The sequence below is a fragment of the Gadus morhua genome, chromosome 23, assembly GCF_902167405.1.
Source record: "Gadus morhua chromosome 23, gadMor3.0, whole genome shotgun sequence".
NCBI lineage: Eukaryota > Metazoa > Chordata > Actinopteri > Gadiformes > Gadidae > Gadus > Gadus morhua.
In genome coordinates, this window is record NC_044070.1 from 17,860,962 (window position 1) to 17,874,090 (window position 13,129).

At 47.0% G+C, this 13,129-nt stretch overlaps 1 protein-coding gene across 2 annotated transcripts in view; it reads right to left on the minus strand.

Annotated features, from left to right (window-relative positions):
- The window catches only part of tgfbr1b (transforming growth factor, beta receptor 1 b), a 37,238-nt gene that overhangs the window by 6,486 nt on the left and 17,623 nt on the right, over positions 1–13,129 (minus strand). The window contains exons 2-8 of one of the 2 annotated variants that reach the window (XM_030349330.1): positions 8,916–9,164; positions 6,556–6,813; positions 6,054–6,284; positions 3,670–3,837; positions 3,107–3,263; positions 1,468–1,592; positions 964–1,094 (exon numbers count right to left, since the gene is read on the minus strand). In XM_030349330.1, the coding sequence (XP_030205190.1) occupies positions 964–1,094; positions 1,468–1,592; positions 3,107–3,263; positions 3,670–3,837; positions 6,054–6,284; positions 6,556–6,813; positions 8,916–9,164 (1,319 nt within the window). Of the gene's footprint in view, positions 1–963; positions 1,095–1,467; positions 1,593–3,106; positions 3,264–3,663; positions 3,838–6,053; positions 6,285–6,555; positions 6,814–8,915; positions 9,165–13,129 lie in introns of both variants that reach the window. The other variant, XM_030349329.1, reaches the window with a different exon arrangement.

The following is a 13,129-nucleotide window of genomic DNA, read 5'->3' on the forward strand; positions in this document are numbered from 1 at the left end:
GTGAATGTGTGGATATATGTGTGTATGTGTGTGTATATATATGTTTGTTTGTTTGTGTATATATATATATATATATATATATATATATATATATATGTATGTGTGTGTGTGTGTGTGTGTGTGTGTGTGTGTGTGTGTGTGTGTGTGTGTGTGTGTGTGTCACTTCCTCATCACATTTCCAATGTCTTCTTCTGATTCATCAAATAAAGAGATTTGTTTTCCAATGCCCGCATGCACACACGAACACACAAACACACACACCCTTGGGGACGTCCCACGGGATGCAATAGCGACACACAACCAGACAGGCTACAGGTTGAACAGGTTTGAACCAGACTAAACAACAGCTAGAAAAAAGTACTGAGGAAAAAGTCCTTAAGCCGACCAAACAGCAGAGCATACTTTATACTATACACTGTATACTACACATTATAGAGTACTATACAGTAACGATACTACACAGTAACTATACTAGTAGATACTACACTGTATAGAATGCTATACAGTTACTATACTATATGCTACACCATATAGATTACTATAAAGTAACTATACTATATGATACACTACATAGAGTATTATTCAGTAAAGAGTGAGCGTTACTATATACATACATAAATATCCATTACAAATACATACACACACACACACACACACACACACACACACACACACACACACACACACACACACACACACACACACACACACACACAGACACACACACACACAATATTGATACATATTACTAACCCTAACCCTAACTATTAAAGCTAAAGGAACTAGCAGCCAAGCTAGCTGCCAAGAAAGAAGGCTGAAGCATGAACAGTCAGCACAACCAGACTGTTTCACACTGCAGGCTGCCGTCTGGCCCAATTTAGCACCAGTAGACGCTACACACACCACTGGTACATTAGTCAGAGGTGAGAAAGATCTAGATCTCCTTTACAGATGCGTTCATACCTCACAACTCTGCCAGCGGTTGGGAATGTTTGGCCGCAGCTTCTGTTCACACACCACCTTCCTCATCTCCTCCACGGACGGGTCCGACTGCACCAGGTCATGGTACGGCAGCTGGTAGTCTTCGTGAATGCCTGTCGAAAAACAACAGGCTGAATCATAGAGAATCACCGGAAATCACCGACCCAGTTATATTCTGCTATCATCTGTTGTTTGAAGTTGAATCTCTTGCGAGGGCTGTTTGGGTTGAGAGGCCCCTGGACGGTGTTGTATATCTAACGAGGTCCCCGTGGGCCCCTGCTCGGACTGTACGTAAATGGCTTCTGCGACACCCTTCTTAATGCCATGTGCCATCTCTGACACAGCCTGCAGTTCTGCGGCCCGAGGTCGCCACAGACCCAGTCCGCCTAGGAGCTCTTCGTCTGAAGCGAGCAACGGTCATGAGAGCAACAATGCTCCGACACAGCCACTTCAATGCTCCAGTCGAATGCGTTGCTCAAGTCATACCTCCCATGGAGCATCGGCTTGCGATCTCCCAGAAGACCAGGCCCATGGCGTAGATGTCCGCCCTCTTGAAGGACTCAAAGTGCTTCATGTTTATGGAGTCATCCAGCACCTCTGGGGCCATGTACCTGAAGAGAGACAAAAAGGATTATAACATGTGGTCGCCTAGAGCAGCACTCTGTTGGCTGAGGGTTAGTTTAAGGGTAAATGTGTGTCTTATTGCAGACAATGGTCTTCAGACTGACTGGAGTCCAATAAAAAGAGCTTTGCAAATCAACAGGACTGCATGAGCTGTCCACTCCTAACAGCGCATTCTACCCCACTGATCGCCATTGATCTTACCAACGGCACCCTTTAGGCAACAATTTATTCAGATCCTCATCTAAAACTGTTTGTTCACGGGGGCAAACTGCCGGTTCATGACCATTGGAAAGTATGGACGATCGCATCCTAATCTGTTTATTTCAATGTGAACCAGTCGAGGCAAGCCTGGCTAGGATTGAGGGGGGAGAGGCACATTTGTATTTACAGTCCAAATCGCCGCATTCCACAGCCGCTGGGTCAGTCTATGCAAACACGCCACTTTTTTTTTGATTTTATTCCAAGTGTATCCGGGCCTTTACACACAGTTCACCTGCCACTCTCCAAGCCAGTAACAGAACTACAGAGTCACCAAATGGTGATCTTATGCAGTATTCCAACAGCGTTGATAATAATATACCAACCTTCCCGGACGTCGATACATCCGTGCATCAAGACCCACTGTTACTCTCTGTTACCCTTCTCCGCCTTACAGAGCTCTTTCTTTTGACAGGACTCAGCTCTTCCTCACCGAGCAGATGAAGACTACGCACACACTAGATCTCTCTGGGGGTATCAGAGGCTGCAGGTTATCGCAGCCAACCAAAATATCCAAACATGACCCCCCCACTCCAGCTAGCCTATTGTTATATTCAGGCTGACACTGATGAGCAATAACATGAGGATTGGGAGTGAAGAATGGAGAGGATTTAACTATTAATATGTTTTATAAAATAATATAATAATAAACTTCAGTTGAGGGCCGCTGGTCTCCTCATCACCTGAAGCCTGCTGAATGATTTAGTGGTTCAGCCTCCAACCGGCAGCCCAAGGCGATGGACAAGAGAGAGGAGACAAGAGAGAGGGGAGAGGGGAGAGGGGAGACGGAGAGAGGAGACGGGAGACGGGAGAGTGGATGGAGAGGGGAGAGGGGAGAGAGGAGAGAGGAGCCGGGTGCAACAGAGTGAACAGAACCTCTCTTAGTCCCCTAGGTAATTAATCATGCTCAACATGGAGGTTGCATCAACACATACCTCCTCTCACTAGGATAGCTTCGGTTCCCAGATCAGAACCCTTATTTCACTGATTGATTCAGTGGGGAAGGCCTCTGCCTGTAGTGATCTAGCGAGGCTAGGATGGAGTCAGCGGAGCGCCTGCTTAGTGTGTATTGCTACAACGATGTGGTGAGAAGAGCCCTGGGTCCAACATGAAGCATCTTAAGAGTAGTATAGGTCAGGTTTGACCAGAGTACAAATTCAAGCCTCATGTAATTGGTTTACAACGTTTTAATGCTTTGGGCCAGGTGACATACTGTGCTCTGACCCCATCTGTGTGTGCGTACCTCTTGGTGCCCACGCGGTGGTTGGGGGCGATGTCGATGGTGTCCGTGGCCGAGTCGTGGCGGACGGCCAGGCCCAGGTCGGCGATGCAGCACGTCCCGTTCTTCTTGACCAGGATGTTCTTGGACTTCAGGTCCCTGTGGGCGATGGCAGGCTTTCCTGGAGACCAGAGACAGAAGTATCATGCACATGATTCCATCTGCGATGGAGACGGAAGCAGACTACAAGTAACACAAACATTCCCACTCAAGTATCATTAGATAGTAGATATTACAGAACATTCTGAGTTGTTATTTCCTGACCTGGTCATCATTACAGTCAATAAGTATGATGCATTATGGCCTTATTGAGAGAAATAAGTATGAACTTATATTGTGTGTATGTATATCTGTATTTTTGTTTATGTGTGTGTGTGTGTGTGTGTGTGTGTGTGTGTGTGTGTGTGTGTGTGTGTGTGTGTGTGTGTGTGTGTGTGTGTGTGTGTGTGTGTGTGTGTGTGTGTGTGTGTGTGTGTGTGTTCGTGTCTGTGTGTGCGTTTCTGTGTGTGTGCGTGTGTTACCTTTACCTTGTGTGCCCACTATCTCCATGTGCAGGTGGGCCAGCCCGCTGGCGGTGGACAGGGACAGCTTGATCATGCCCTCCACGGTGACCGTGTAGCGGTTCAGGTAGTCGAACAGGGACCCGTGCTCGTGGTAGTCAGACACCAGCCACAGCTGAGTCCACGTTCCGTTATCTACAGCGCGGATCAGAGGGAGAACATCAGAGGAAAGGTTACAGCGATCAAATAAACACGCACACATAATAGCTAAAAGGATGTGTCCAATATTTATACTTCTTATTACATTAGAGAGAGAGAGAGCGATAGAGAGTGGGAGAAGGAGAGAGAGAAGAAGAGAGAGAAAGAGAGACACATACCGCTCAGATATTAAATTATCTTTATTATATTCCCTTTCACCTTTAAATGCGCTATATCACGTTTGGTATTTTCTCCTTGTAGATCCCAATTAAAGCCCTATCTTAGTGGATGTTCCAGACAGCTCAAACTGTTGATAATGTTGCATCCATACTTCCATCCATTCCCCACGCAGCCCGATCGATGTGACCCAGTGTCCAGACAGCCTGCCAGACGGTAGTGTTGGTGGAAACAGGGCCGCTTGTTATTCTTCTCCAGCCAACAGCGCCCACTCACTGTCTACAAACCGACTATTTGTGTCTCACCTACACACACGCTCCGAAACAGAACTGATGGCCTGCAAAGAGCTCCGCTAGAAATCAATGTCTGGGAGGCGATGAGCTTGGTCGGCTTCGTTTAGGCGGTAGAGCTGGTTGGCTGGTAACTGGAAGGTTGCTGGTTCGATCCCCGGCTCCTCCTAGCTGAGTGCCGAGGTGTCCCTGAGCAAGACTCCCAGCCCTAATTGCTCCCTACGAGCTTGGCTGTCGTCTTGCATGGTTGACTTTGCCGTCGGTGTGTGAATGTCTGAATAAACCGCTTAAGGTCGCTTTGGATAAAGTGTCTGCTTAATGGCCTAAATGTAAATGAAAAAAATACTGTGTTAGGGAAGACTGATCAACTTGGTTTGGGTTTGAGGAGTTAAATGTTCTTCATATATGTCCAAAAAGCAAATACAATTTGGCCACTTAAATGTAGTTCATTAAGCTGTGATAACAACTGTTTCATGTTTGTTATTTTCTTTGAAGGGAGGGCTGGCCCAAATGCATACTTTAAAATGCCAAGCTGCCAACAATGATTGATACGTTTTTCAGAAGTTGTATTTAAATAGTTAAACACCTAATCCTGGTAAATCCAACGCTGTCTGGGCCTGTGTGAGCATCTGCAGCCAGCGTGATCAAACAGAACTGATAGTTTTCATCTTAACTAACTGATGATATCAATGATGATATCAGCTCTAGAGAACAGGCGGTAGGTTAAAGTGCTCACAGTGAAAACTAATCTCGACTGCTCCATCTGCCTCACCGTTTCTCAAAGTGCTACGATGTAAGATGGTAAATAGAGCGTGGCTGTATACGGTTGAAAGACATAATAACCACAAATCACTGAAAACCTTAAAGTAACTTAACTTTAAGGGTTATAATAAAAATTAAGTGAACATGAACCTTGTGTCCTTACCCTGGTTGTCCATAACTAGTTTAAGCCTGACCCTTGTTGTCTTAACTAGTTTAAGCCCTAGTGAACAGACCTCTGTTGACCTTAACTGGTTTAATCCCTAGTGGGCATGAACCTTGTTGTCTTTAACTAGTTTATGCCCTGGAGAACAGACCGTGGTTGTCTTTAACTAGTAGTGAACAAACCTTTGTTGACCTTAACTAGTTCAAGCCAAAGTGAACAGACCCTTGTCTTCTTTAACTAGTTTAAGCCCTGGAGAACAGACCGTAGTTGTCGTTAACTAGAAGTGAACCGACCTTTGTTGTCCTTAACTAGTTCAAGCCCTGGAGAACAGACTGTAGTTGTCCTTAACTAGTAGTGACCCGACCTTTGTCGTCTTTAACTAGTTTAAGCCCTGGAGAACAGACCGTAGTTGTCTTTAACTAGTAGTGACCAGACCTTTGTTGTCCTTAACTAGTTTAAGCCCTGGAGAACAGACCGTAGTTGCCCTTAACTAGTAGTGAACCGACCTTTGTTGCCCTTAACTAGTAGTGAACCGACCTTTGTTGTCCTTAACTCGCTTAAGCCCTGGAGAACAGACCGTAGTTGCCCTTAACTAGTAGTGACCAGACCTTTGTTGTCCTTAACTAGTTTAAGCCCTGGAGAACAGACCCTAGTTGCCCTTAACTAGTAGTGAACCGACCTTTGTTGTCCTTAACTAGTTTAAGCCCTGGAGAACAGACCGTAGTTGTCTTTAACTAGTAGTGACCAGACCTTTGTCGTCCTTAACTAGTTTAAGCCCTGGAGAACAGACTGTGGTTGTCTTTAACTAGCAGTGAACCGACCTTTGTTGTCGGCGGCGATGAAGCCCAGGATGTTCTCGTGCCGCAGCATGACCGTCTGGTAGATCTCGGCCTCCCTGAACCAGGAGCGCTCCTCCCGGGACGAGAAGATCTTGACGGCGACCTCCTCGCCGCGCCACTTCCCCCGCCACACCTCGCCGAAGCGCCCCTTCCCGATGCTCTCCTGCAGGATGATGGTCCTGGCGATGGTCCTCTGGACCAGCAACGGCAGCCCTGTGGGTGGGGCAGATATAAACCAGTGGAGGGTCAGAAGAACCAGTGGAACCAGCGGAGGGTCAGAAGAACCAGTGGAGGGTCAGGAGAACGGTCTAAAGTCCAGGCTAACGGATAACACGCACTTACAATTCAGCGCTGGTAGAGGGGCTCACATGTGGCATCACATGTGGCATGTGGCATCTCATGTGGCATCACAGGCCCAGGCTAATAGCACCAGGCTAACAGGCCCAGGCTAACAGGACGCTACACTGATAGACGGGCGGCCCACCTGATCCGGAGCCGGAGGTGGTCATGTCGTAGATGAGGTCCTTGAGGGTGGCCCCGCCCGTGATGAAGGGGTGGTCCATGTTGGGGTCCTCCTCGTTGGGCACGCGGTGGTGGTGGGCCCCGACCCCCCCGGCCCCCATGCGGTGGCTGTGGCACACGTAGAAGGCCACCACCAGCAGCAGACACAGCACACACACGGGCCCCGCGATCACCGCCGCCAGGGCCACGGGCCCCAGCGCGGGGGGCTTCTCTGAGGGCACTGGGGACACAACAGAGGAGAACTGAGGAGTGAAGCCTGGCTAGAGTCACAGCAACACACAGCATAGAGCAACACCTGGCTAGAGTCACAGCATAGAGCAACACCTGGCTAGAGTCACAGCAACACAAAGCATAGAGCAACACATAGAGCAACACCTGGCTAGAGTCACAGTATAGAGCAACACCTGGCTAGAGTCACAGTGTAGAGCAACATCTGGCTAGAGTCACAGTATAGAGCAACACCTGGCTAGAGTCACAGTGTAGAGCAACACCTGGCTAGAGTCACAGCATAGAGCAACACCTGGCTAGAGTCACAGTGTAGAGCAACACCTGGCTAGAGTCACAGTGTAGAGCAACACCTGGCTAGAGTCACAGTGTAGAGCAACATCTGGCTAGAGTCACAGTATAGAGCAACACCTGGCTAGAGTCACAGTGTAGAGCAACACCTGGCTAGAGTCACAGCATAGAGCAACACCTGGCTAGAGTCACAGCATAGAGCAACACCTGGCTAGAGTCACAGTGTAGAGCAACACCTGGCTAGAGTCACAGTGTAGAGCAACACCTGGCTAGAGTCACAGTATAGAGCAACACCTGGTTAGAGTCACAGCATAGAGCAACACCTGGCTAGAGTCACAGTATAGAGCAACACCTGGCTAGAGTCACAGTATAGAGCAACACCTGGCTAGAGTCACAGCATTGAGCGGCACCTGGCTAGAGTCACAGCGTTGAGCGACACCTGGCTAGAGTCACAGTGTAGAGCAACACCTGGCTAGAGTCACAGCATAGAGCAACACCTGGCTAGAGTCACAGCATAGAGCGACACCTGGCTAGAGTCACAGCATTGAGCGACACCTGGCTAGAGTCACAGTGTAGAGCAACACCTGGCTAGAGTCACAGCATAGAGCAACACCTGGCTAGAGTCACAGCATAGAGCAACACCTGGCTAGAGTCACAGCATAGAGCAACACCTGGCTAGAGTCACAATGTAGAGCAACACCTGGCTAGAGTCACAGCATAGAGCAACACCTGGCTAGAGTCACAGCGCCACGCAGCAGCGCCGTAGCTCATGTTCTCATGAGCTACGATGGAAGACCTCGACCGACAGCCTACAGAACACAGCTAATATGCAAGGACCCGGCGGAGGTAACGGTTCACAGCCTTCCTCGTTCCTCACGGCCTCCAGTTGCACCCTGTTGGTAAACTTCATAAAGCTAGAACTATCTGTTAGGTATCGACCATGTATCTCGATCGCAGTCTGCGCTACCAGCCGATGTAGACATGCTCTGCGGTACGTGAATATAATATATTACTAACCCGTGTATAATGGTTGCTTTCCATAACATGACGTTGTAAAGTTGTTTCCTTTTGGATACCGACTTTATCCGAAAGAGTGTGAGGGCCTCTTATAGTTAACAGGGAAACTACCTCAAAAAGTAACTTTTCCAATGCATGATTGATTAAAGACACCCACACCATCCGTCAAGGCTGCCCTGCCCTGCCCCTTCCCTAACAATAAACGTCAGCGGTGGATGTCCGTGTCCAAGAGGGTTAGGCTTCCAGGACACTCATCATGTAACACTATGGTTTGTGTCGCATTCCGTAAACAACATCACTCATTAGAAGAATCCTACACAACTACGGTACTAAAGAATAATCACAACTGGGTCGTACTCATGGGGATAACCCACCCCCACCCATCATACAACTCTTGAGCCCAAAACCAATTTTCTGAAAACGGTTTTCTCGTTTCTCGCTGTTTGTCGGTTCTGGGCTCCTTAGAAACATGGCAGCTCCCATGGAATACGAGTCGACCCCCTCCCTATGTTGATAAAAAGAGCTTATACTAAGGTTACAAAACAAAGATTCTTATCTTCATGGGATTATACAAATAAAACATGAATGTTACATTCCATATCTGAGTCTGTTCCGTAAGATGCGACTCTACACACCAGACCTTTAAGTACGCGCACACGCGCACACACACACACACACACACACACACACACACACACACACACACACACACACACACACACACACACACACACACACACACACACACACACACACACACACACACCCACACACCCCCCTCCACCCTACCAGGGAACATGCTAGGGTCTGGCGCGTTGCAGTAGTCGATGTTGCAGCACTTGGGGTAGATGCCCTTCTCATCACGGGCGGCCACCGCGCAGATGAAGGGCCGGTCGCGGGGGATCAGCTCGTACAGCGGGACGCACATGCTGCGCTCGATCACCACCTCGCCGCCCGACTTGCGGGCGGCCACGAAGCACACGCCGTCCGTGGTGCAGCTGGAGTTGCCGTTGCAGCGGGCGCAATGGCACTGCAGGGCTGAGGGGAGACAGAGACAAGGAGCCACGCTTTAGTCCAATTTATGGTGCCCAGGTCTACGCTAGAACTTCAGTGATCCCCTTTAGAACATACACATGAAATGCGTCGCAGTATAATATCACTCGTATTGTGGGGCTTTTTACAATAAGACGTCTGGATTGGAGTACTGGTTTTCACAATAGTATACTTTAACATTGTTGGGTCAGAGCTGTTGATTCATGTTTCCTGACGATTCAAGGGCAGGGGAGAGATATGGAACCACGTTTTTGCCCAACGGTGCCCAGATATAGACGCCCCGACTCAGAGGACACGTTCACCACACAGGGAGGACTTCAGTGGCACCCTTTATTTATTTATATAAGATTTATTTCTATATTTACATGCTTTATTATGATAGAGTGAGAAAGACAGGAAGGCATGGGAGATAGAGGGGAGGACATGCAGCAAATGACCACGGGCAGGAATCGAATCCTGCGCTCAGGACTGTGCCTTAATGGTACGCACTCTACCAAAGTGATCCCCTTTAGAACATACACACACATAAAAGATGTGTTAAGCCATCGACAATCTACATCAAAAACTTTAGACATTGCCCCTGGCTTGTGGGAGGTAAGGTTTGACCCCCCCCCCGGTGATGTATTCAGGGTTCAATGACAGTGAACCGTCCGTTGACAGGCAGAGAGGAATGGCAATGAGTCAAAATAAATAAATAGGAATAAATAATAAATAATGCAGAATTATAAATGATTGCATTATCATACCAATCTGACTTTTAAAATTGGCTGACATTTTAAAATATATATATTTGTTTGAGTTCTTTAACATTCTATATATAATTTTTTAAAAATAACCCTTTTCTCATTTAGTTTTTGTTTTAAAGAGCACTTATTTTGAGAGCCCCTACCCCAATTTCGTTGCACTTTGTGCAATGACAATGAAGAGATTCTAATTCTGACATGTTTCCATTGATAGAGCCTCAGCCTCATACGTTCGCCTTCCATCCCGGAGCATATGTATGTAGGTGTGCCCCTAACCCTACAGATGGACTGCACTGCACAGCATGAATCTGAATCAGAAACAGAATCAGGATTACTTGTATAACATCTTATTGTACAAACTACAAGAGTTAAATGATTAGGCTTGGTTCCTCAACAGCCACATAGCAGCAACAATACAAGATTGTAACATAATTCACACATGGCCTAAAAAATAAATTTGTTCGGTTCCGGTTTCCGACCGACCCTGTCAATTTATGTGCGACCCAAATTATTTTATGAGCTGCTGTAAAAAAAGAAAAAGAAAGAAAAAAGTCCTACCTATCATTTGCTGCCGCTGGAAAAAATAAAATAAAAAAATAAAAATAAATCAATACCTACCCATGACATCAACTGACAACCAACAGGAACCAAACTTTTTTGTTTTTTAGGCCCATTCATAATTCCCTTGCCAATTAAAAGAGGCTTCTTTCTCACGCTAAGGAGGGATCTGGAGCCTAGGGAGGCGTCCAGCTCTTAAGGAGGCCATTTATCATGTGTCAATTCTAGAGATACGAGCGGTCAAGAGTTACGAGAGACCCAGACGCCTAAGGCAACAAGAACAAGTGTAATTCCCGCACATAGCCACAAACAAAGTTGCAATGCCAACACATAGCCGCAAGGGACAGCATAAAGACACATACAGGTATTCAGGGGGGTGGGAGTTCAGCACCATGCTTAGCCAATCAGAGCACATAACTGAGTCCACGCCTGCCCAGTAGATAAGTCACAACACATAGCCCAGGGGGCCAGAACGCTCCAGGTAACGCATCCTTCAGATGCCCTACTAAGTGTATCTCCACGCGTGCCCATACAATTCCCCTCCTTTTGCTTCATAGAGACTAGTCAAAAACATTACCAAATAAAGTGAGTTAAAGCGATCCTGTTTCGGCAGACTTTTCCCAAAAGAACACGGCAAGATAAAGTAAATAAAGATAAGCTGAAATAGAAATATGCAAAAATAAGCACAAATTGTCTGAAGTGGTCTAGTTGTGCACAGAGAATACAAGAGACCTCTGTGAAACAACAACACACTGGAAAAGAATGCAACTAAATGAAATGCGTGGCACTATAATATATCTCATTTTGTGGGGCTTTTTAACAGAAGACATGTGGATTGGAGAACTAGTTTTCACTATAGTACATGACACTTCAACATTGTTGACAGTATAATGACTGTCTTATTGTCTTGCACTCGCTTGGGGGACAGAGCTGTTGATTCATGTTTCCTCAGACAACAGGCAGCAGTTCTCTAGAGACTTGATGCCATACAGATGGAAGGGACGGCCGTGAAGGTGTGCAGCTCATTCCAACTAAATTTCTTTAGGTCCAACTCAAAGTGCTCCATTGTGCTCTATGCAGTAAATGAAGATCAGATAGCTGCCGAATGGGAGGAGTGCACAAGCTTCATTAAAGGTACAAGACAAAATAAATATAGATTAAGTTCTCATAGCAGAGCATGGCAGTGGGAGTGATTCTGATGAAAGGAACCTTTTTTTTGGATTGATTCATCTTTAAAGAGTTTCATCAATAGCCGGACAAGGCCGCACGATTTAGTGCGACGGTAAATAGCAGCCATCTCCGGAAGAGAGGGAAGTGAAGGACAGAAGAACCAGGAGAGCACAAACAGAAACCACACGAAAACACAAGATTAAAAAGGCACTTCAGAGAAGAGATCACTGGAGAGCCGATTCGGAGGTAAAGGCCTCGTAAACGCACAACATACGATTCAGAAAGAGTGTCTATAAACACAGCAACACAGCCTGGCGCTACACAAAGACGGAACTACATAGCGGTCTAGCGATATATATTTTTGTACCTGGAACTAGGGATGGGCTAGCCTGGTCCTACCAGACTCTCGTACTTAATTTCATTTGCACAGAGAGTTCTGGACCACTCAAATGACTAACGTTAACTCACTTGAAGGCGGGTGTCTGTTGAAGTTTAAAACTATTGGATCTGCACAGTGCCACTCTGGATTTGCCATAACCAATCGCTAACGTTTGGCCGGGAATCACGATGCGTGCAGGCTGTAAACATGACGTCATCGTTCTCAGCCACTCCCTCTGTTCGCTGATTGGACGCACAAAATTTGGACAGAGAGAACCCAGGAATATACCGCAAACCAAGACGTAGTACTGAAGGGAAATGAAAATTGAGCCAAAGTACTGAACCAAATAGTGTTTGTGTTTAGATGATGCTGACATACCACACGCACACGCGCACACACACACACACACACACACACACACACACACACACACACACACACACACACACCACACACACACACACACACACACACACACACACACACACCCAGGGGTGTGTTCATAGCGTAAGGAGGAAGGAAATGGAGCTGGCATGGCTACAGTGGAGTCTAGACTCAAACTGGGTCACATGTTGTCTGTAATCTGTCCTTTCCTGTCAATCAGGGATCCTGAAACAACAATGTCCTTCAGTTTGAATTTACAGTTCTCTGTAGACCTGTACGGAAAGAAGAGATAGTGTTTCCGACCCCGAACGCCAGGGACCTCATAATACAGTGTGCGAAAATCCTCAAACAGAAACAAAAGGTCAGCGTCGGCCTCGTTGAAAAGATGTTAAAAATAAAACTGAAAATACAGTGTGTTTTAACAGATTCATTCATTTCATTAGCGAGACGGATGTTCAAGGATTAAATTCCAGCACGGCCCTTTGGGCCTCGGACGTGAGGAGGAGACCCAGACACACACCGAACGGATTTGCAAATACTGGAGCATGAGATCAAAACAAACCTACATCTCAAACCCCACAAAAGCGTCCTTACGTCTCCAGGGCAACGTGTTTGAAGGCCAGGTGGCGCTACGAGGGGCTAACGGAGGCCGACAGACCAACACATTGCTCAGGTTCCCTGGGCTCCTGAACAGACCCCCGCCCGGAGCCCCTGCT